Source organism: Apodemus sylvaticus, chromosome 13 (genome assembly GCF_947179515.1).
Source record: "Apodemus sylvaticus chromosome 13, mApoSyl1.1, whole genome shotgun sequence".
Classification (NCBI taxonomy): Eukaryota; Metazoa; Chordata; class Mammalia; order Rodentia; family Muridae; genus Apodemus; species Apodemus sylvaticus.
Window position 1 is genome coordinate 70,188,225 of NC_067484.1, and position 25,405 is coordinate 70,213,629.

The 25,405-nt window shown below is 40.1% G+C and overlaps 1 protein-coding gene across 2 annotated transcripts in view; it reads right to left on the reverse strand.

The window, feature by feature from the left end:
- Nucleotides 1-3,110: 3,110 nt before the first annotated feature.
- Nucleotides 3,111-25,405, reverse strand: part of Ube2d2 (ubiquitin conjugating enzyme E2 D2) — a 34,407-nt gene continuing 12,112 nt past the window's right edge. For both annotated transcript variants that reach the window (XM_052155160.1, XM_052155159.1), the window contains exons 2-7: nucleotides 19,994-20,057; nucleotides 9,782-9,813; nucleotides 9,625-9,702; nucleotides 9,439-9,544; nucleotides 8,404-8,497; nucleotides 3,111-4,751 (exon numbers count right to left, since the gene is read on the reverse strand). In XM_052155160.1, the coding sequence (XP_052011120.1) occupies nucleotides 4,706-4,751; nucleotides 8,404-8,497; nucleotides 9,439-9,544; nucleotides 9,625-9,702; nucleotides 9,782-9,813; nucleotides 19,994-20,057 (420 nt within the window). In that variant the 3' untranslated portion in view covers nucleotides 3,111-4,705. The remainder of the gene's footprint in view (nucleotides 4,752-8,403; nucleotides 8,498-9,438; nucleotides 9,545-9,624; nucleotides 9,703-9,781; nucleotides 9,814-19,993; nucleotides 20,058-25,405) is intronic.

Here is a 25,405-nt window from a genome sequence, read left to right on the forward strand (position 1 = left end):
CCAGGTGTGGTGGCACACACCTGTAATCCCAGCATTTGCAAGACAGAGGCAGGTGGATTTCTGAGGCCAGCCTGGTCTACAGAGTGAGTTCCAGGATAGCCCAGGACTACACAGAGAAACCCTGTCTCAAAAAACCAGAAGGGGGGAGGGGGAAGAAAAAAAAACAGAAAAAAAGAAAAAAATCTTTAAAGCAAGAATCTTAGCACTTGGGAAGCAGAGTTAGGAAGATCTCTGCAATTCTGAGGCCAGCCTGATAAGCAGGGCGAGTTTTAGGATAGCCCAGCTATACAGAGAAAGTCTGTCGTGAAAAAAACAAACCAACAAAAATGAAACGGAGGCTGTTATTTATAGTTGGTAGAGTGCCTGCTTGTCTAGCATGCATGACGTCCTGGCTTAGTTCCCTGCATTGCATAACTGTGTTAGAGGTATATGATGCCTATTATTCCAGCTCTTGGGATGCACAATGACTGGAATCTCAAGGACATCTGCAGCTCCATAAATTTGAAGCCAGTCTGGGCTACATGAGATCTTGTCTCAAAAATATAAATATCTTCAAAATTGAACTGGATGTAGTGTCTGTCCTATGCTTGTAGTCCCAACACCTAGGAAATGAATAGGAAGAATTCAGCACACAAGTTCAAAGACAGCATGTAACAAAAGTAAGACTAAATGTCAAAAGAACAAAGCTCAAGGTTTAAGTACTTCAGTAAGAAGTCCAAGTCAGAGAAACTGAAGAACAGGTAGATATGGAGCCGGCTATGCAGCTAAGGAAGGTGTAGCAGGCACCCTCACACCTCACAAGGTTGAAGGGCAACCCAACACATTTATTTATTAGGGCTTCTCTTTTTCTCTCTCTACCACATCTTAAGAGCCTCACTTGGGTATGTAGTGGCTTCTTTTCTTTTCTACAAGAGATCAACCATTTGCTTTCAATATAGGAAATTCTACAATCAACAACTTACATAGGTTAAAATCAAACAATGAAAAAAACCAATCAAAGACTGTTAAGCTGCAGTACTGGTACCAAGGTATTCTTTCAGGAGTGAAGTAATAGGGATCAAATTCAAGTCCTTGTGCATCCTACAGAAACACCTAGAGTTACATCTCCAGTCCTATTAACAGATCTGATAAAAGGTAACAGTATGAACAATTCAAAGATGAAAAGTGATCCCTAGCCACTTGTCAAAATGCCTAACTCTGCCTCAGTTAGCTAAGATGCAGTCACTGGGACCGCAAAGCTGGATGGTGACTCTATCACAGCCTTTAGGACAAAGGCCATAATGGCTTTCAAACTGAGTTTGAAATTTATACTAAGTACTCAGCAATTAAAAACAATGAATTCGTGAAATTCTTAGGCAAATGGTTGGAACTGGAAAATGTCATATCCTAAGTGAGGTAACCCATTCACAAAAGAACACACATGGAATGCAGTCACTGATAAGCTCTGAATACCCAAGACACAAATTACAAAACAAACCATTCCCAAGAAGGAAGGAGAGGACCCTGGTCCTGGAAAGGCTTGATGCAGCAATGTAGGGGATTGCCAGGACAGAGAAGTGGGAGGGGGTTGATTGGGGAACGGGTGGAGGGAAGAGGGCTTATGGGACTTATGGGGAGGGGGGTACCAGAAAGGGGAAATCATTTGGAATGTAAACAAAGAATATAGAAAATTAAAAAAAAAAAAAGAATTTACACTGACTAAGGTAAAATACAGCAACAATGATTGGGTTCAGGAATGATCTAGAACACAATAGCCTTAAGTAAGGTTATGGTGCCAAGAGAAAAGGTTTTTAATTCTTCTTTTACTTAGACAGATCTCTTGTACTCCAGACTCTTGATCTTCAAGCCCATACTTTTAAATAAGTGGGATAAACTGTGGACCATAATACTCAGGCAAAGGCTTTAAGGAAAGAGAACTTGGAGAAAGCCAGTATTTACCTCAGTGCATATACAATACATGGAAACAGGACCCTGCACCAGGAGTATATTCCACAGCTCCAAAGGTGAAAAGTGTGGGGGTGAGAAAACGAAGGTATATCCACAATCCAAAAGAGCCAGGAACAGGACAATGCTATTGAAACCTCAGCACAAGTATTAAGGATCCTATATTCTAAGACAAAGCCAGAGTTTGTCCTTAACTGCAGCCAAGGACAAACCTTCCTGTCTCTTCAACCACCATTATGGTCCTGCTGTATCTTTGCTTTAGATAAAGTTAGCAGGACAACGATGCCTTTGACCTTTAGCCAGTAAGGCCAATATCTGAAATGGTTTTTTACCAAGAAATTGCTTCTGAATATAACTTGAGAAAATTGTCTAAACTACTATTAACGTAAGCACCTTCACCACAAAAAAATCCAAAACAAAAAACCCAATCCCATAATTTTCATTCTTTTATAACCACTATCTCACCAAGATAAAACAAGTTGGTTCAAAATAGCCTTTAGATATCAGGGAAACTTTGTGTGAGCCTATGCGAGAATTAGCTTGAGTGACATGTTTTCTTACTGTGAAGAAGGGAGTCATAAAACTGGACCAAAAGTGCTTCATCCTCAAACTGCATTTCCCAGCCTAATATTGTTCGTGACCATCCAAACTTGCACATCAAGCTGACAGCTTTTGTGTTAGCACAAAAACTTAGAGCACTCTTGTAAAAACAAAACAAAACAAAAACCCACACTATAACTTAAAAGTGGTAATAAGCTAACAGTTCTCTGAGATGAGAGTCAAGCAAGAATGGGCAAATGCAAAGCTGTGCAATGGAGCCCAAAGTGGGTAGTAGAGTTAATAGTAAAAGCAGGGAAGTTGGGCAGGGATACAGTCAATATCAGAGTACTTGATTAGCATCTGCAAGGACTGAGGCCCACTCAAACAGACAAACATACACAAAGCATCCAAAAGTGAACTTTCATCTGTCTATAACAGTAAAAATACATGGTAATTTCTGGTTAGAGTTCAATTCTGAATTTTTCTTTCACAACTGGTTAAAGCCATTACCTGCAAGGCCAAGGAGATGCTAATATAGCATTCCTGAAGCTGCTAATTAAGAGACTTTTAGCTGACAGGTTGAGATGGAGGAACATTGACACTGAGAGATGAGACAGGTGAACAAGTTTAAAACCAAAAGCAGTGGTTATTTATTCCTCAGTTTTTGTGCAAGAGTGTAAAGATGCCTTTCACAGGTCCTGATGGCCAGAGCGCATCGGCCGTGGCCTTCAAGACGGCCCGGCTCACATTTAGGTTGGGAGAAGGGACAGAGGGGCACTTGCCTAGTTCACATGAATGTTTCTGGATTAACAGTTGTTTACAAATTTCAAACTACATTTTACTAGAGTCAAGGGAAGACTTCAAAAAGCCACATACAGTACAATTTAAAATCGATGGACACCCCGCAAATGTTAGTGCAAAGTAATAACGTAGACTCTCCAATACAAGATTGTGCTCATGTTTCCCAGGTTTGGTCAGTTACTCTTTTATAATTACAATCAATTAACTTATCAAACAGCAATACCTTTGTGTTCTATGTCCTATGTACCAAGAGACTGTCACAAGGTTTTGGTGAAATGCTGCTCAGTTTCATTAACAAAGCGAATTTATTTAGTTTAACAGTCATGTTCCTGGAATGGTGCACATATAAGTTTCATGAAAATGCCTTTAAGCTTATGCCTCTATTTGTTTAATAAAATTACTCATATCTTTTGTATGTAAACTGGAATTGTTTCATGATTTTGAAATGCAACAAATATAAATGAAAACATTTCAGGGGTGAGGAAAAATCCACCACTAATCTTAGCTAGATCAAGTTTTTAAATCAAAAAGCCTATTCACACAAAATTATATGTAATGACTGTAGTAATCAGTTTATTACACAGATTAATCATTCTTGAACGTACAAGCTCCAGAGGAGCAAACTGGGTCTTTAAATATACACAAGTATTTCCATCAAATAAATTTTCACCCTTACATCGAAATAGGCCTAAAGCAGTTAAAAACATAAGAAAAATAAGAGCTATTAGCTATGAATTAACTGAGAAACCACATACAAACCAAAGATTATGGGAAGGGGCTAAAGGAGGAAGGCTGAAAGGGCAGGGAGATGGGAGAGTGTGGGACAGAGCCCACCACACTCTATGTACTAACAGCTCCAGTCCATTGCAATGCTGATCAGTTAACCTCAGACCTTAAAACACAACATGGAGTTTACTCTGTTTGGTCATAACTTTCACCTAAGTTGTAGGTCCTTCAGGATGAAATGAATACAGAAACAGCTTCACGTTCTTCACTTTGCTTTTTATGACTGTTTGAGACTGGATGGGTTCCACTTAAGAACAATCTCCTATGGGTCACTGGAGCTTTTCCTCCCATTCAAGCACACACTGTGTACCCACTACCCCTCACTTCTTGCCATTATCCAAAGTTTAGTCAATAAGGAAAGCTCTTAGTCTCACACCTAGGTTACGCCCGGAGAACTGGCTTCTCACACACACACACTTCTCTGCTAGGAGGCAATGTTGGTACAGAAGTACAGCATTTCTAGTCTGTTGTTCCAAGTATGTACAACACGCAGCACTGCTGTGTCAGGTAAACATGTGCACAGGGGAAGATGAGGCGTGGGCTCATAGAAAGCAGTCAAATGGAAATCAAAAGGACTTTCTCTTTCAGAGTTCCCCTAGCTTTATTTGTAGAGGTTATCCAATAATTTCTTTAATTACATCGCATACTTCTGAGTCCATTCCCGAGCTATTCTGTTGTACCTGTACACACACAAAGAGAACTCAGCTTAACATAGGTAAGGAGTCAACAAGCAACATTTCATTCATTATCCCAACTAGTAATTTTAAGGCAATAACTGAGAACACTCAAACAAAATCACCCTTCTCCCTCTAATTTCTTTCATACAACCCCCTTTAGCTCCCTAGCCCCCAACCCCCTCCTTTTGTGCTAAGATCTTATTTCAAAGCCAGGGCTAACAATGAACTATCTAAAACTAGGATGGGGGTAGAGACAGGAGGATCAAGACCACCCAAAGTACACAGGGAATTAAGAGGCCAGCCTTGGCTACATGAGACCACCCCCAAAACAAAAACAAATGCAAAAAAGAAAAAGAGAGAACAAAGAACAGGAATGTGGGCCGGAGAGATGACTCACAGTTAAGAACATTGGCTGCTCTTCCATAGGACCCTAGTTTAATTCCCAGCACCCATATAGCAGCTCACAACTGTCTGTAACTCCTATTCCAGGGGATCTGACACCTTCACACAGACATACATGCAGGCAAAGGATTAATGTATATAAAATAAAAATAATAATTAGAAAAAAAGGGTGTGTGTGTGGGGGGACCAGGGATCCAACATCAGGCAAAGTTGGTGTAGTCCTGGCTATTCTGCAACTCACTTTGTAGACCAGGCTGGCCTCAAAGTCAGAGATCTGTCTGCCTCTGGGCAATTAATTTTATCTTAAAAAAAAAAGATTTATAGCTGCGCGGTGGTGGCACATGCCTGTAATCCCAGCACTTTTGGAGGCAGAGGCAGGTGGATTTCTGAGTTCGAGGCCAGCCTGGTCTACAGAGCGATTTCCAGGACACCCAGGGCTATGCAGAGAAACCCTATATCGGAAAAAAAAACAAATCCCCCCCCCCCCCAAAAAGATTATTTTATGTATGTGAGTACAATGTCACTATCTTTATTAGACACACCAGAAGAGGGCATCAGATCTCATTACAGATGGTTGTGAGCCACCATGTGGTTGCTGGGAATTGAACTCAGGAACTCTAGAAGAGCAGTCAGTGCTCTTAAACACCGAGTCATCTTTCCAGCCCATAAATTTTATTTTTATAAAATGAATATTCTCCAATACAAAAATTGCAAATTAAAAAAATATTCTGCTGAATATTAGTACTATGACGGTTTAGAATATCTTTCTGAGAAGCATGCATAGCCACAGTTCTAGATACTAGACAAAATGGTTTGGTTTTTTGTTTTTTTTTTGTTTTTTTTTCAAGATAGGGTTTCTCTGTATAGCCTTGACTGTCCTGGAACTCACTCTGTAGACCAGGCTGGCCTCGAACTCAGAAATCCTCCTGCCTCTGCCTCCCAAGTGCTGGGATAAAGGCGTGCACCACCACTGCCCAGCTGACAAAATGGTTTCTAATCAAAACAATTCAGTTATGGATATATAATGCACTAAAATAAATAATGCAGCTCAGGTTTTGGGACACACACCTTTAACCACAATACTTGGGAGGTGGAGGCAGGTAAATCTATGTGAGTTCTAGGCCAGCCAAGGATTTTGAAGTGAAACCCTGCCTCAATAAATCTAAGTAAAGCTGCAGGGTCTAGAGAGACCAGACAGACAGCTAGCAGTTAGGAGAACCAGCTGCTCTTCCAGAGGAGCCTAGTTCAAATCTCAGCACTCCATGTCCATCTAAAGCCAATTCTAGGGAATCTGTGCCCTCTGCACAAACATGCAGGCAACCCACAAACATACAATATTAAAAACATTTTAAATTCAGACAGAAACACATGATTATTAATGGAATTCAGATATAAACAAAACAAAATTAAAGAATTAGTACCCAGTATTCCCTATTTCTGATATAGCTTCATTAAACATTAACAACAAAACCTAACTATCTATGACTTCTCTGTTGTTTTTGACTTGGGGCCTTTTGAGACAATTATCATCCTGTTGTTCAAGGTGGCCTCAAATTCACAATACTTCTGCCTCAATACTCTCTCTATATGTATGTATGTGTGTGTGTATTTTATATATATATATATATATATATATATATATATATATATATATATATATATAGGGCTTTTTCTTTACTTTCTTTTTTCTTTCCAACAGAGACAGGGTTTTTCTATATAGCCTTGTCTTTCCTGGACCTCCCTTTGTACACCAGGCTGGCCTTAAACTCATAGAGATCTGCATGTCTCTGCCTCCCAAACACTGGTATTAAAGATAAAGATGTGCACCACAATAGCCTACCTTGGATCTATATCTTTTTTTTTTTAAGGATTCATTTATTATTATATGTAAGTACTGTAGCTGTCTTCAGACACCCCAGAAGAGAGGATCAGATCCCATAATGGATGGTTGTGAGTCACCATGTGGTTGCTGGGAATTGAACTCAGGACCACTGAGCCATCTTTCCAGCCCTATCTATGATTTTTTTAATATAACAGATTTTAAGGAATCGTGTGTACCTTTAATTAGTTAATTAATTAGTTAATGAGATAGGGTCTTATTCTGTCCCGGCTTCACAAGAACTGAGATCAAAGGTGTAGGCTACCACATTCAACTAGTCTTTTATGTTTTTATCTCAAAATCTAGCTATGTTTAATGGGAAAGGTATAGTGGCATGTGCCCGTTTTTTGGGTGGGAGGTGTTCAAGACAAGGTTTCTCCACATAAGCCCTGGCTGTCTTTGCCTTTTCCTCCCTCCTGGGTGCTGGGATTAAAGGCCTGTGCTACCACCAGCATGTGTCTTTAATCGCAGCACTGAGAGGTAGAGGCAGGAGGATCTGAGTTCCAGGCCAGCCTCAGCTACACAAGAAATGCTCTCTCAAAACATCAGCTCAGTGGTTAAGAACTCTGACTATTTCTTCCAAGGTCCAGAGTTCAATTCCAAACAACCACATGGTGGCTCACAACCATCTGTAATAGGATCCAATTCCCTCTTCTGGTGTGTCTGAAGGAAACTACAGTGTACTCATTAAAAAAGGGGGGGGAGGGGCGCAAAACCCCCCATATTCTATATAGTTTCATCGTAATTTCACTGAGTAAGACACAAAATCAAAAATGACTATAATTCTTTAAGTCACTTTTGATATCCTGATCATTGATTTGGATGCCGGGCGGTGGTGGTGTAACACCTGTGATCCCAGCACTCTGGGAGGCAGAGGCAGGCGGATTTCTGAGTTCAAGGCCAGCCTGGTCTACAGAGCAAGTTCCAGGACAGTCAAGGCTACACAGAGAAACCATTTTTCGAAAAAACCAAATCCCCAAAACAAAAACAAACAAACAAACAAAAAGATTTGGCACCTTTATGCCAAATGGTAGTAAAATCAATTATCTTTCCCATTAATTTAGCAAACTATATGTAAGATAAATAAATGTGAACCTGATGTATACTGAATCACAAGTCCAAAACCAAACAAGACACAAAGGTATTTAAAAAAAAAAAAAGTATTGTAAGAAAGATTTTAGTAGATGTTACATTAGACAATTATATATATGCGATTAGTATCATCTGTTTATAATATTTGGTATAGAAACCCATTTCATATACCCCTTAGAGAGTTTATCTTAAACACTTGGTCTATATTCAACTCTATAAGTAAAAGTTGTGAAGCAGCTCTATCCTATGCCTGACAGTTTTCCATCTGGAGGTGATACTTACTTTTCTCTATCTGTTTTGTAGATCCGAGCAATCTCAGGCACTAAAGGATCATCTGGATTGGGATCACACAACAGAGAACAGATGGACAAAAGTACTGGGATAGTAAACAAAAAAAAAAAAAAAAAGTGTAGGTTAGTAGACGACCAAAGCAAAAGGCTTAAACATCAGAGGCTGGGCATGGTCTTTAAATGAAGCACTGACTCAGAGAAAATCAGCTGTCAAATTTTGAAAACACAAGTTATCTGACACAATCAGTCACACAGAAACTTCAAGGATAGTCTGGAATATAGGAGATTGTCTCAAAAATGAAATGCATTTTAACCAAGTATAGTAGCTCACACTTGTAATCCCAGCAGAAGCTAAGATCAGCCTAAGCTGCAGAGTAAGACCCTGTCTTAAAAAAACAAAAGCAAACAATCTCATTATTCACTTTCTTGGCTTGTGGTTTATTTACACTTTCTTGGAAGCTGGTTTATTTACACTTTAAGGCAGGACTGCACTCTTTATCATGCTAGCTTCAAACCTGCTATACAGTCAGGAATAACTGAACCACTGTCATCTAAGCACTAGGACCACACACAGTGTAGCCTCTACAGTGGCCTTCCACCTGCTCTTGAGCATCAGTCAACAACCTGGCATCTTACTATGGGTCAATTCTTCAAAATTCAACTCTTTTCCATTGTATCAACAAATACTATTACAAACTAAGGGAGACTGGTTCTTTTAAAATGGAACAGAAGATATATTTAAGTCATGACTGGAAAGGAGTTAAGTTTAAGTCCACTCAGAAGACCTCAATTCCCAGTACCCACATGCTAGCTCACCATAACTCTATAATTCAAGTAACAGGTGATCTATCACCCTCTTCTAGCCTCTGGGAGCACCAGACAGTTACTTTTCCCTCCTGGAGGCAGGGTCTCACTATACAGACCTGCTTGCCTCTGCCTCCTAAGTGCTGGTATTAAAGGTGTGCTCCTCCATACCCTGCACAAAAATCAGTTATTTCACCTTGATATCAAACACCTATTCCATTACCTTTTGAAATAGTTAGTGCTGGAGACCACTGTGACCGTAGAATATCAAGACAAATGCTGCCATTACTGTTAATATTTGGATGATAAATTCTTGTTGTAAATGCAACCTAAAGAAAAAGAAATCTTTGTGATTGGTTTACCAGTACCATACAGAGCATCTTAAGAGCAATGATCATATACCAATTACCTTAGGCGGTTTGAAGGGGTAATCTGTTGGGAAATGAATTGTCAAGAAAAATACTCCACCCTGATAGGGGCTGTCATTCTGTTGATGATAAGAAAGTGAGATTAAAAATGAATAAATTACATAAAACAATTATTAAGGAATTAAAGTGAATACTTACTGGCCCCATTATTGTAGCCTGCCAATGAAACACTGAAAAAAAAAAAGAAAAAAAGGTCACCATGTTAATTAACAATATTCACATTATACCTACAACGTAGAAACCTATAATTTCCTGTACCTAATCAAAGCTTATTTATAAATAGTATGATAACAAGTTTTTATGGGCAGGATGAAGACTAAATCAACTGAGTCTAAACCATTAAGGAAGGGAGGAAGGAAGAGAGGAAGGAAGTAGACAGACAAGTGATTAGGATGTGGCAGTGCCTGCCTTTAATTCTAGCACTTGGGAGGCAGAGGCAGGTAGATCTCTAAATTGGAGGCCAGCTAGAGTTCTAGTTATAGAGAAAGCCTGTCTCTAAAGCCCTCAAACAGCCATCAACACCAAAACAAACAAACCAACAAAACCCAAAAAACCAAACCAAACCAAAAAGACAGTTGGTTTCAAAATATTTGGAGGGGCTAGAGAGATGGCTCAGCAGTTAAACATGCACACTCCTCTTACAGACCAGAGTTAACTTCTAAGCACCCGAATCAGGTAGCTTTTAACAACCTGTGATTCTAGCTCCAGGGGATCTGATGCCCTCTCCTGCCCTCCAACCATTAGAACTCATGTGCTCACACATGTTATTCATATTACTACCACCAAAACCACCAACAAAACTAAAGATCCAAGATATTTTTCTTGAAGCCAGCAAGGTGCCTTGATATGGAAAGCTTTGCTATCAAGTCTGACATGTTTGATTTCCAGGATTCATTACAGCAGGAGAAAACTAGCTCCTAAGCTGTTTTCTGGCTTCCAAACATGTTTCACAGTATGTGAGCGCGTGCACGCATACACGCACGCACAAACATACAAGTAAATATAATGTATTTGGAACTAAGCATGGTGGTATAGCATGCCTACAACAACAATGTTGACAAAGCTGAAGCACAATACTAAATTTAAATTTATCTTTGGCTAAGTAAAGGGTATGAGGCCAACCTGGTCTACATAGTGAGTTTAAGGTGAGCTATGGCTACACAGTGACTCTGTCACAAAACCAACCTATTAACTAACCAACAAAACTTGACTCAAAGTCATGCCTGGAAGATAAATTTGTTGACAAAGCCCATAGGGAGGCCCTAAGTACTATTAAAATATATTCTTTGCCTCCAAGACTTCCTTCCTTCCTTCTTACCTTCATTTGAGTCAGGGGTTCTCTATGTCCTAGAACTCACTCTGTAGCCTTAAACTCAGAGATTTGGGCTAGACAGATGGTTTAGAAGTTAAAAGTACTGGCAGTTCTTTCAGAGGTCCTAAGTGCAATTCTCAGCAACTACAAGGCATTTCACAACCATATATGATGGGATCTGATGCCCCCTGGCATAAATATACTTAAATAATGCTGGCATATGGCAGAAAGGGTCCACACACTCAAATTAAAAAGTACAGGTTATCTTTGCGTGTGTATGTGGTGTGTCCATATGCATATATAAGCAGAGGTAGCAAGCTGAAGTTGGGTATCATGGAAGTTTGAACAGAGATGCTCCCCCCACCATTCCCACCTCATGTGTCTGAATTCTTGGCCCAAAGGGAATGGCACGATTAGGAGATATAGCCTTGTTGGAGCCCTGCAAAGATGTGGCAATGGTGTTTTGTCTCAATGTATGTGTGTGCACCCCCACATGTGCAGTGCCTAAGAGGACAAGAGAGGAGACAAGATCCCCTGGAACTGGAGTTCTACACAGTTGTGAACTATGGAAAGGGTTTATTGAGGTTCAAACTTAAGGTCGTGTACATAGTACATAAAATAAATACTTTACTGAGCTACATTTCCAGCTCCAAGGAGTGATTTTAACAATAAAGGAAAAACAAACAAACAAACAAACAAAAACATAGACAAGGCATTGTGGCATTGACATTTAATCTTAGTACTTAGCAGGCAAACGTAGGAAGATCTCTTTGACTTTTGAGGCCAGCCTGGTCTACACAGTGAATGCCAGACCAGTCCAAGCTTCAAAATGGAACTCTGCCTCCAAATAAGAAATAAAAGTAAATATGATCTCGTGTAGGATTCCAGCACATCCTTCAATACAGAGCTGGTGGGACATGAAGCATCTGCCTAGCATATATGACTTTGGGCTGGATCCTCAACACTACTTTAAAATACAAACACACAAAACACAAGTTTGATCATAAACTATAATTTCAAAGTAGTCAATAAGGTAACTTCCCATAAAAGCAGAAAATAATATTGTCCCATTTCTAAGTGGGCGTACTCAATACAGAGAACAAGAGTTTATAAGGAAAACTTAGCCATTGCTATATTTACAGCAGAATCTGAGAGACATTGCTAATGCGATTTTATCTAGACCATCCAACCGAGCTAACTGCTATCACACAAGATAGAACTGTGAAGAATAAGCAGCTACATAAAAATTCACTGGGATGTCTAAATCCTAAAGGTCCTTCAGCCTTGCTCAATATGTAATTGTCATGGTTTGTTTCTTTAGGCCCCAAACTCACCAATAGCAGCTCATTTATTAGAAAAACATATTTAAAGTCACCAAACACATTTTAGAAGGAATCAAACAAAACTAGTGATTAGATGCCACAAGGTAAGTAGAAATGTCTCTAGGTATGAAGTAAGACCCAACAGTCTCTTCCATCCTTCTAAAGGGATCTGTTGTTAACCGTTTCCATTCTATTTTGTGTGTGATTTCAGAGGTCAGAGGAAACTGTGGTAAGTTGGTTGGGTCCCAGAGACTGAACTGAAGTGCAGTCAGGGTTGGCAGCACCTCACCTTTTTGTTAGCACAGGAATTAAACTGTTTTTAATTTGGTTTCAATAAATGAAAACAAAACTCACCCATTTCTCAAATGTTTTCAAATCCCCAGCATGTTATTTTTTGAGATTCAGGGACAATAAATTAGTACACAAAGTAAATACTAAGAGATTAAATCCTTCAAACTTTTGAACAATCAATTACTCAATGGATTAAATAAAACCAGTTAAGAAAATCATTTCCAGCTATATACTTGTCCTGATCCGACCATCTTCACCCATATTCCATAAGAGACACCCCCCCCCCTTTTTTTTTATTTTGATTTGGTTTTTTCAAGACAGGGTTTTTCTGTATAGCCCTGACTGTCTTGGAACTCACTCTGTAGACCAGGCTGGCCTTGAACTCAAAAATCCAGTTGGGATTACAGGCGTGCGCCATCACCACCCGGCTCCCATAAGAGACTCTTAATGTCCCGGTTACAGAAATGAGTCAGCTGGGCATTACAGTATATGCCTTTGTTCTCAGCACTGAAGAGGATGATTCGAGAGATCTCTGTGAGTTGGAGTCCAACCTGATCTATAAACACAGTTCAGACCCTGCCTCAAACAAAAAACCTAAATAAACAAATAAATTTGTACAAACAAAACTCCAATACCAGTAAGGCTAGAGTAGAGTCTCTACAGGTAGTAATGATCAAATGGGCAATAGGTCTCTTTTAAGTCTTGCCCTTCAACCTAATCCTTTCATTTTCAATTTAAATCTTGTCTTTTTTTTTTTTTTTTTTTTTTGAAGACAGGGTTTCTCTATGTAGCCCTGGCTGTCCTGGATGGACTTCACTCTGTAGACCAGGCTGGCCTCAAACTCGGAAATCCGCCTGCCTCTGCCTCCCAAGTGCTGGGATTACAGGTGGGCGCCACCACTGCCCTGCTTAAATCAGTCTTTTGTATTCCATGTCATTTTTTTAACAATCAGATAAAAAGGTATAATAATTTCGAAATATTGAGGTTTCAAGTATAAAATTTTCTAGTAGGTAAGTATTCACTCTCTGTTCCTAGTCTTCTGACAGCAATCCTTCTTTATTATTGCAAAATATCTTACTAGACTTAAGAAGAAATTAAGAGACTGATGTCATGGTTTAATGGCAGAACACTGGCCTGGCAAATAAGGCTATATAGGCTCAATCTCTACTATTGCACACATAGAAAGAAGGGAGAAGAGCCGGGTGGTGGTGGCGCATGCCTGTAATCCCAGCACTTTGGGAGGCAGAGGCAGGCGGATTTCTGAGTTCGAGGCCAGCCTGGTCTACAGAGTGAGCTCCAGGACAGCCAGGGCTATACAGAGAAACCCGTCTCGAAAAAAAACAACAACCAAAAAAAAAAAAAAGAAGAAGAAAGAAAGAAAGAAGGAAGAAAAGTGGACTGGAGAGATGGCTCAGTGGTTTCAGAGGTCCTGAGTTCAATTCCCAGGAACCATATCAACCACATGGTGGCTCACAACCATCTGTAATGGGATCTGATGCCTCTTCTGGTGTGTCTGAAAGAGCAATAGTGTACTCATATACATAAAATAAATCTTAAAAGGGAGGGGTGGTGAATAAGGGAAGGAAGAAGGGAAAAGGAAAGAGTTCTGATGGTTCACACTTGTAATTTCAGTAGGAGGAAGAGGCTGAAGCAGAAAGATTACTCAAGAATTAAGCCCTGGGGGTTGGAGAGATGGCTCAGCGGTTAAGATCCACAACTGTTCTTCCAGAGGTCCTAAGTTCAATTCCCAGCAACCTCATGGTGGCTCACAACCATCTGTAATGGGATCTGATGTCCTCTTCTGATGTCTAAAGACAGCCACAGTGGACTCATAAATAAAATAAATTAAAAAAAAATTTTTGAAAGGTGGGTATAGTATATATGTACCACAGTGTGTAGAAGAATGGTGGACAGAGTACAACTCTCAGAGTCAGTGCAAACCTACTACCACAGGTTGAGAGATCAAACTCGGTAAGTGCTTTCTTTCTTTTACCCACTGAGCATCTTACTGGTTCTGAGAACCTTTACTACCAACAGCAGTAAGAAAACCTACTGGAATCACTAACAGGTTTTCCTCAGGAGCTTTATACTCCTTTAGGTAGAAATATGAACTAGAAACAACAGTGATGTAATATCTAACCCCGATTCAAAAGACAAAGGCTTTATAACAGTTACAGAGAAATTCCTACAGGTTTCAAGTAGAAAGAACCCTAGAAATAGTTACTGGTCAAAATATGGACCCATGCCATAAGCATAAGATATTATATTTTACAAAAACTAGTTAAGGATCTCTTGTTTGAAATGGAGTTTATTTTTTTAAACATTTATTTTATGTATATGAGTACACTGTTGCTATCTTCAGACACACCAGAAGAGGACAGGCATCAGATCCCATTACAGATGGTTATAAGCCACCATGTGGTTGCTGGGAATTGAACTCAGGACATCTGGAAGAGCAATCAGTGCTCTTAAGCACTGAGCCATCTCTACAGCCCAGAAATGGAGTTTATAATATCAAAATAAAGACCTGTGGCTTTGGGCATGCTAGGTAAGCGCTCTAACATTGAGCTCCACTCCACACTCAGCCCTAAAGACAGCTTGGACAATAAAAATAACAATAACTTCCTTTCCAGTGGTTACGACCTCCCTACGAGAACATGCCTCTCTCTCAAATTATCTCCTTCATCCCTCTCTCCAGAGGAGAAGAGGAAACACAAGGGAAAAAATGCTTGGTGCAGAGCCTCAATTCCTATTTTATGGATATAAAATGCCCAGGATGCTATAAAATCACCAGTCTTTAGCCATGCACAAATGGTAGTCTGTGTGTTGGTTGCGCCACTGTCCTCTGTCAGATTACAGATGGAAAAGCAAAGCTGACAGAAGGATGCTCCTTCAGCAGGAAGCAGCACTGAAAGTCCAACAGAAGATGAGTGGGTACCTTCCCAATAAACACACTTTAGATATATAGAAAAAAATAAATAAATAGGGGCTGGAGAGATGAGATGGCTCGGGGGTTAAGAGCACTGACTGTTCTTTCAGAGGTACTGAGTTCAAATCCCAGCAACCATGTGATGGCTCACAACCATCTGTAATGAGATCTGATGCCCTCTTCTGGTGTGTCTGAAGACAGCTACAGTGTACTTATATATAATAAATTAATAAATCTTCATTCATAAATAAATAAATAAATACATACATACATACATACATACTATTACAACTTTGGTTTGATGCTATCAAACCAAATTACAGATGACGCCTTAAAGTTAAAACGGATAGCAAAAATATTTGTTAGCTTGAAATTAAATCTCCAGCAAAGTATATCTGAACAATACAGATCCCAAAAGTTCAAGCCAAAATCAAGTAAATTAAATATCTTTATCAAGTTCAAACCAAAATCAAGTAGATTAAATATCTTCAGCTTGGGTTGGAGATGGCTCAGCAGTTAACAGCACTGACTGCTCTTCTGGAGGTCCTGAGTTCAAATCCCAGCAACCACATGGTGGCTAACCACCATCTATATGCAATCTAATGCCCTCTTCTGGTGCATCTGAAGAGGGCTACAGTGTTCTTATAATAATAAATCTTTAGACCAGAGTAGGCAGGGGCTGACCTGATTGAGCAGAGGTCCTGAATTCAAACTGCCAGCAACCACATAATGGCTCACAACCATCAGTACAGCTACAGTGTACTCAAATATACATACATACATGTATGTATGTATGTATGTATGTATGTATGTATGTATGTATGTCTCTCTTCAGCTTACTTCAAGAGGAAGTATTCTTTCCTCCTTATCAGTTCATTACAGAAAAGAGGAAAAAAAATAAAAGAACATTAAAATTTGAATAAAGTAAAAGCACTGGATGTAGTGATACACATCTTTGGTTGTAACACTGGGAAGACAGAGACAAGTGGATCTCTGCAAGTTCAAGTACTCTATAAAGATCCATACAGTGAGTGACCATCCAGGGTTAGAGTAGCGATAACCTCTCCCCTCCTGATTACAACTCTTCTTCCTCCTGGCTTCCTCTCTGTGTATACATGTTCCATTGCACAGACCAGATGATAGTATCAGGTAATTCCCTATTACTTTCTGCATTATTGTTTTGAAGCAGCCTCTCTTCTTAAATCGGTAGCTTGTTTTTCAGCTAGAATGTCATGCCAGAAACTCCAGCTATATTGTCTTAGCATGCCGCAATGATGGGGTCCATGAGTGGTGATATCTGCCCTGTTACATGGTTGCTGGAAGTCAAACTAAGGCCCTCAGGTTTGCATCGTAAATGTTGCTAGTGAGCCATCTCTCCAGCCCCTACTTTATTCATTTTATTGTTGTGTTTACTAAGTTAGGCCAGGCTGCTTGAGATTCTCTTATTTTAATCTATCAAGTGCTAAGACTATAAATTTGTGCTGCCACGCCCAGCTTCTACCATTTTCTTCTCTCTCAAATCACAACTAAAATCCCAGCACTTGATGAAAAAAGATAGGCAGATAGATCTCTGAGTTCAAGGCCAGTCTATTCTACAGGACAAGCAGGGCTGTTACACAGAGAAGCCCTGTCTCAAAAAACCAAAACAATTCACTCTCTTCTTAGTCTCTGCCTCTCAATTACTGGGATTATAGGAGGGCACCACCATAGCTGGCTTTTTAAAACAAACAAAAAAAGGGAAAACCTTTTCTTTTTTTTTTTTGGTTTTTTGGATTTGGTTTTTCTGAGACAGGGTTTCTCTGTGTAGCCATGGCTGTCCTGGAACTCACTCTGTAGACTAGGCTGGCCTCGAACTCAGAAATCCGCCTGCCTCTGCCTCCCAGAATGCTGGGATTACAGGTGTTTGCCACCACGGCCCGGCAGGGAAAACCTTTTTAAAAAACGATTTTTTAGTTTATGTGTACGTGCAGATGCTTAGGGAGGCCAAGAGAGGGTGCTGGAACCTCTGGAACTGGGGTTACAGGTTGTTCTGAACTACCCCTGGGTGCCTGGATCTGAACTCATATCTTCTAGAAAAGAAGCAAGCATCCTTAACTGCAGAGCCATCCTCCAGCTTTTTTGTTTTTTTTTTTTTTTGTTTGTTTGTTTTCGAGACAGGGTTTCTCTGTGTAGCACCCGCTGTCCTGGAACTCACTCTATAGACCAGGCTAGCCTCAAACTCAGAAACCTGCCTGCCTCTGCCTTCCAGAGTGCTGAAATTACAGGTGTGCGCCACCACCGCCCGGCTCCTCCAGCCTTTCTTGACATTTAAAAACAAAACAAAACTTCTAGTGGCATCTCATGATAACTTTGTTTCTTGAGAGTCCTCCTCACTATATAGCATAGACTGATTTTGGATCCATCACTCTCCTGTCTAAACCCACTAAGATTCTGGAATTGTAGACATATGCTACTATATTCAGTATGTATTGTTCTTTTCTCAATGTTATCATTTGTAGCAATTTAACTTTTTGGTTTTTGTTTTTAAATGTAACCTACATTTAAAACATATTTGGCAGTGGTCTTGTGTACCTTTAATTCTAGTGCTCTGGAGACAGAGACAGGTGAATCTCTCAGTTTGAGGCTAGCCTGGTCTACAGAGTGAGTTTTCAGGACAGCCAGGGCTACACAGAGAAACCCTGCCTTGAAAAAAACCAAAACAGAGGGAGGGAGGGAGGGAGGGACGGACAGACAGACAGACAGACAGATAATTAGATAGTTTGTCCTTTACAGGACAGCAATTTCTGCTCTAAGAAAAAAAATGCAATAATGCAAACTGCAATAGCAGTAAAATCAATTGTTACTGGCATACTTAAAACTTCCCACCAAAGCTAGGCATGATGACACATGCCTTAAATTCCTGCACTCAAGAGACAGAGGCAGGGGGCTCTCTGTGAATTTGAAGCCAGCCTAGTCTACAAATCAAGTCCAGAACAGCCAAGGCTCTTTTATTATTATATATATGAACAAAACACACAGACACTCCTCTCTCTCTCTCTCTCTCTCTCTCTCTCTCTCTCTCTCTCTCTCTCTCTCTCTCTCTCTCTCTCTCTCTCTCTCACACACACACACACACACACACACACACCAGGTCTGGTGGCACACATCTTTAATCCCAGCACTCAGGCTAAAACAGATCTCTGTTAACTCAAGGCAGGCTGGTCTACACACAAGAATCCCAGAGTAGCCAGAAAGACATAATGAGAGAAGAAGGTGGTAGGGTAGGGGTAGAAGTGGTGAGTTTATGTCCCAAATTTTAAATAAATAAATAAATAAATAAATATCCCAAATCACATAGGCTTAATGACTCCCACTTCAATCCTAGCATTGGGAAAGTTGGAACAGGTCTCTCATGAACTACATGAGACTTTTGTTTTTAATACTAAAATTTAGTATTACAGTATTAAACTAGAAGTAAAATGTTGGTAGAGCCAGTGAGTAGGTAAAGACATCTGAAGCCTACAACCTAAGTTAAATCCCTGGGACTCAAAGTTAGAAGGAGAAACCCCTAAGACACAATAAACATACAAACAAATATAAATTTTAAGTTAGGCTAGCTAGGGATGCTTCTTAGTAATAAGAGTGATTGCTTAGCACACAGAAGGCCCTGGGTTCAACCCTCAGGACTGTAAATAATGTAATAAAATAAGTATACCTGCTTTCATACATATAAGCCAGTAGAATATAGTCAAATACAAGCATGCATATACCATGTCATCCTTTAAGAGCAAAATAGCCAGGTGTAGTAACAGTTCTTTTATGTCAGGAAAACATCCAAAAGAAAAGATAGGTAGAAAGAAACCAGAACAACCACAAAAATAATGCCGGCAGAAGCAGCTCAAAGTCCAAGTTGATTTGGTGAACTTAAAACAGGTTCTTGTCACAGAAAACTAGGCACCAAGTCTCCCCTTTCCCCATAGCAAATACCTCTTAACAGATCATAACTTGGCTGGGCAGTGGTGGTGCACGCCTTTAATCCCAGCACTTGGGAGGCAGAGGCAGGCAGGCGGAGGATTTCTGAGTTCGAGGCCAGCCTGATCTACAAAGCGAGTTCCAGGACAGCCAGGGCTACACAGAGAAACTCTGTCTCAAAAAACAAAACAAAACAAAAACAAACAAACAAAAAACAACAGATCAGGGCTGGAGAGATGGCTCAGCGGTTAAGAGCTCCGACTGCTCTTCTGAAGGTCCTGAGTTCAAATTCCAGCAACCACATGGTGGCTCACAACCATCTCTAACAAGATCTGATGCCTTCTTCTGGAGTGTCTGAAGACAGCTACACTGTACTTATATATAATAAATAAAACAGATCATAACTTTGCCAAACTTGACCACCTGGAGTGTATACACACTTAAAAAAATAAATAACAAAATTAAACAAGCTCAAGAAATATAAGTTCTCCAGAGAAAGTACTGCTCTGCTGCTTAACTCTTCTTAACTCTACTTAGATACTTACTGTCATCTCCAACAGGACCTGCTGAACACTGTGCTGGAGGATCTCGGGCCAGGTCGTTCAATTCCTTAAGAAAAAAAACAAAAAAACAAAAAGAAATGTAACTTTACAGAGTTACTAAACTTACCTTGTTAACAGTGTTCTTTGCCTTACTAGGGAAGCTTTCAGGATTATTCCCCAGTTAGAGGAACACATAATGATTCCTGAAGGTATTGAATATTTTGGGGGTAACATAGGGAGAGTTGGACAATGACAAGGTCTCACTCTATAGACCTGGCTAGCCTTGAGAGTTCCCCCTGCCTCTGCCTCATCAGTGCTGGGATTAAAGCTATGTACCACCACATCCTGCAAAACTACTTTTATATTTTTCTTTCTTCCTTTCTTTCTTTAAAAGGTATTTATTGTATCTTACAAATGTTTCTGGTTGCATGTATGTATATATGTACATCAGAAGATAATCAGATGTTAAATTTGCCTAGATCAGTTGGTTTGGATGGCTGTGAGCCACCATGTAGATAAGTGGCTAGGATAGAATTCTAGTCCTCTGGAAGAGCAACAAGTGAGTGCTCTTAATTGCTGAGCCATCTCTCTTCAGCCCACAGAGCTAATTTTAAATGCAAGCTAATTGTGCTGCCCACTCCTGCTTTTTCCTCAAGTAGTCAACTATAGTAGACTCTTGTTCAGTCTGACTCCTGGTCTTAAGTCTTATATTGTTCTCTTATACAAATGGTTACAAGCTTTTCTTTTTATTTTTAAATTTCACCACTAACCTTATGGCAAACCAGCCTCTGAAGGAAATGACTTAACTTATTTTAAGGCGGAGATGAGGGGGGGGGTGAGGGGGTGGTGGTGGGAGGGAGGTGGGGGCATAGTCATTATTTTTCTTTTATTCTCTCTCTCTCTCTCTCTCTCTCTCTCTCTCTCTCTCTCTCTCTCTCTCTCTCTCTCTCTCCCTCTCTCCCTCTCTCCCTCCCTCCCTCCCTCCCTCCCTCCCTCCCTCCTTTAGCTTTTTGAAATAAAGTATCACTCTGTAGCCCAGGCCTGGTTTCAAATTTGTAATCTTCCTGACTCAAAATAAAGACTGCTGGAATTACCTGTGTGCACTACTATGCCCAGCTCCCCACTCCCATTGCAATAGCTCAGGTTGGTCTACACCATTCACACCACTATGCCTTGCTCTCAATTATGAGAGGATTTCAGGGAAGAACTCAATGCAAATTGTTTTGTGTCATTCTGTGTGGTTTTGTCTGGCCTAGAATTTACTCTGTAGTCCAGGCTGGTCCTGAAACCATGGAGAGGCACTCAACTCTGCCTCTCCCCCCCTCTTTCTCTGCTGGTATTAAAGTTATGTACCATTGTGCCCATCCCAATGCCAATTTTATACCAATCCCAATGCCAATTTTATACCATAAAACTGCTAAATAGTTAAAACAAGCTCTTAAAATAATAAAAAAAGGTTCTACAGTAGACCATCTGATAAAATGCTGACACGTTTTCAGCTGTGTCTTACCACCACTAAAAAGAAAAACCTTTAAAAGAATATAGTACACTCTAGTCAGATGGTGCAAATATAATCTCAGCTCCTGGAAGTCAGAACAGAAGGACAATATCCAGGCTGCCTGAACGACCAGAAAGTTCAAGGTTGGTCTGGGTAATTTAGTCAAAGTTAAGGAAACAAACAAACTAAAGAGCTAGGGATATAGCTCAATCACAGAGTAACTGACTATCATGCTAGTCCTGGTTCAATCCTCAGAACTTCCAAAAAGAGAATGTATTATAAAGGCTGACTGAAGCACACAGAGACCGATTTACCTATAGTACTGCTCCATACCAGGTGTCAGCTCATCAGTTATTTTAACACAAACCCGGAGGCTGGTAATAAACAATACTTGAAAAACTGGACAAAGGAAATGACTATTCTTTCTTCTCAGCCTGATTTTCCTGTTTTCCTTTACAGTGATGCAGAACACTTCCACCTGGCTCATGACAGGCAACAGTGGTACAGCTGCAAGCACAGCCTTTAGCCTGGGGTTAGAGATCAGAAGACTGCTAAGAAGGCTAGTTTTAGAACATACTTCAAAAGTACAACAGTAGAAATAATAAATTATAAGATTAAAAATGGTTTTTATTTTATGTGAGTGTTGTCTGCATATATGTATATGTACCATGTGTGTATAAGTGCCTGCAGAGACTACAGTCTTGGGAGCCTCTGGAGCTGACATTATAGACAATTACAAGCCACCACATAGATGCTAAACATGGAAGCTTGCTTTGGAAGAGTAGTTTATGCTCTTTTTTTTTTTTTAAGATTTATTTATTATATGCAAGTACACTGTAGCTGTCTTCAGATGCCCCAGAAGACGGCATCAGATCTCATTACAGATTGTTGTGGGCCATCATATGGTTGCTGGGATTTGAATTCAGGACCTTCGGAAGAGCAGTCAGTGCTCTTAACCGTTGAGCCATCTCTCCAGCCCTAGTTCAAGCTCTGCAGAGCCATCTCTCCAGCCCCAATTTAACATTTTTACAAAATACTTAAATTTAGGCCAAAGTTTCTGAAAGGCCACAGACTAAGGTAAGTTCGCCCTCAAAGTGCTCCAATGACCTGGGCCCACTGAAGTCCTGAGGTTATAATAAACATTTTCCAGTATCCCCCAAAGTAACCCTTAAAATTAATTAGAAATGCTTTGCCTTTAATATATATTTTTAAAATCTATTGTATAAGCCAACAGGCAAAATTAAGGCTTTCTAAGCACATACTCATTGATGTTCTCACCATTATGCTCTTAAGAAACTTTAGACCTGCTGGGCAGTGATGGCGCATGCCTGTAATCCCAGCACTCTGGGAGGCAGAGGCAGGCGGATTTCTGAGGTCGAGGCCAGCCTGGTCTACAGAATGAGTTCCAGGATAGCCAGGGCTACACAGAGAAACCCTGTCTCAAAAAACCAAATCCAAAAAACAAAACAAAACAAAATAAAAAAAGCAAAGAAACTTTAAACCTGGCCTCTTGAGATCAGTTTTCATACCCACATCAAAGAAGTTAGACTGAGGTAGAAATTTATATAGGGCTAGAGACAGGGTTCAGCAGTTAAGAGCACTGACTGTTCTTCCAGAGATCCTGAGTTCAATTCCCAGGAACCACATGGTGTCTCATAACCATCTGTAATGAGATCTGCCGCCCTCTTCTGATGTGTTTGAAGACAGCTATAATTGAACATACAATGAATATATTAAAAAATTTACATAATATAATATAGTCATTGGTTAAGACTCAAATTAGCCGGGCAGTGGTGGCATACACCCTTAGGGCCAGCACTTGGGAGGCAGAGGCAGACAGATAGTTGAGGCCAGCCTGGTCTACAGGGCAAGTTCCAGGATAGCCAGGACTACACAGAAAATCTTGTAGCAAACAAAAAAGACAAAATAAAGAAACAGAAAGAAGAGAAAAAAGAATCTAATAAGTTTAGAAAATACTCTATTTCATGTTATACGTACATATGTATGTTCTGTGTATGTGCATGTGTACAACACCTGCCCAGGTACACATGGTGTCAAAAGACAACTTACTGAAGTTGCTTCATTCCTACCACTTGGGTCCCAATTACCAAAGTGGGTCATGGGTCAGGCATGGTGGTACATGCCTTTAATCCCAGCACTCAAGAGCCAGGGGTAGGAGGATCTCTGTGGGATTAAAGGTGTGCATTGCTACCACCCAGTTCTATGTTAAAAACTACTTGGAATTATTTTAAACTCATTTACTTATTTTTGTTCTCCCCCTTTCCCTTTCTAGACAGGACCTCTCTATGCCATATAGGCTACCTTTGAGACAGAGGTAATTTTCCTGCCATGCAGCACCATGCCCACCCCTGAATGCCTACTAAACAGCAAGAGAAAGCTTCTGCTTTAGTAGCTTTTCATATGCAATTATAAATTATCTTTCAAAGGCAGGGCCTTCATTTTTCCACCCCCCAAGTATTTTCTTAGGATCTAGAAAATCCTTAAAATGTAACACTGTTGACAATTTTCAATGGTAAGCAAAAATACATAGCCCAGAGTAATAGTGGTTCATCCTCACAATCCCAGCACTCAGGAGGCTAGGATAGATGATCTCCAATTTACGGCTAGCCTGAGCTATACATGGAGTTTGAACCCTCCTGGGTAAAGATTCTGTCTAAAATACATAAAAAAGGGTTTAATTACTATATCAAAAAGTTAACGTCTTTTGGGCTAAGCCAACATAATACTAGACAATAAGGAATTTCTTGCTTGCTTTATAGACAGGATCTCACACTGCAGCCCAGGCACCATGCTTGACTAAGGACAAGGAATTTGTTGAAGCACTTCAGCAGGAAACATTCATGGTGTCCTGCCACAAGTAGAGAAAATACGCATTACTTTGTGTCTGTTATTTTGAGATCCCACTTTGCACTCAGACTCACCACAGCTGTTCTCAACTGATCCTTTTTTAACATTAGCCTCCTAAACATCTAGGCCTATGCATCTAGGCATCCTTATCTGGTTTTCTTGTTATTTAGGATCAAAACTCCTTCATAAGTGCGTGCAGCAGCTCACAAATGTAAAACCAACACACAGGAAGCTGAAACAGGAGTATCTCTGTGAGTTCATAACAAGTCCAAAATACCCAGAACTGCATAGAAATCCTGTCTCAAAACCAAACACCAAAAAAAAAAAAAAAAAAAACCACCACCACCACCAACAACAAAAAAAACCCCACAAAACCAAAAGAGACATAACAGAGCTGGGATATGAGTCAGCTGGTAAGGTGCTAACCTAGCATGTACTATCTATCCCTAGCATTTTATAAGCCATACAGTAGCAAAAGACTGTGATCAAACCTAGCAATCAAGAGGATCAGAAGTACAAGATCATCTACTACACGGGGAATAGGAAGTTCCATGCAAGTGAGCAAGAGAGGGAAGAAGGGAAGGAGAAAGTGGAGGGAGGGGGAAGAAGAGAGGGGGAGAGAGAAGAAAAGCCTTATTTATAACTTTGTCAGCACTAGAATTGTGCCTTGGAAATAGAGCAAAGCTTAAAAGGCACATGTGTTTATGCAAGTTATGTATAGATGTATATAGAGCACACCACAATGACCTTAAATACATACAGGTTGTGAAATGGCTCATTGGCTAATATTTATCATGTAACATCTACTATTTTGTAACACGAACACTTAAAATCTATTCTAGCAATATTCATATTTTTTTTTGTTTTTGTTTTTTTTCTCTCAAGATAGGGTTTCTCTGTATAGCCCTGGCTGTCCTGGAACTCACTCTGTAGACCAGGCTGGCCTCGAACTCAGAAATTTGCCTGCCTCTGCCTCCCAAGAGTGCTGGGATTACAGGCGTGTGCCACCACACCCAGCTAGCAATATCCATTTATATATTACATACTTA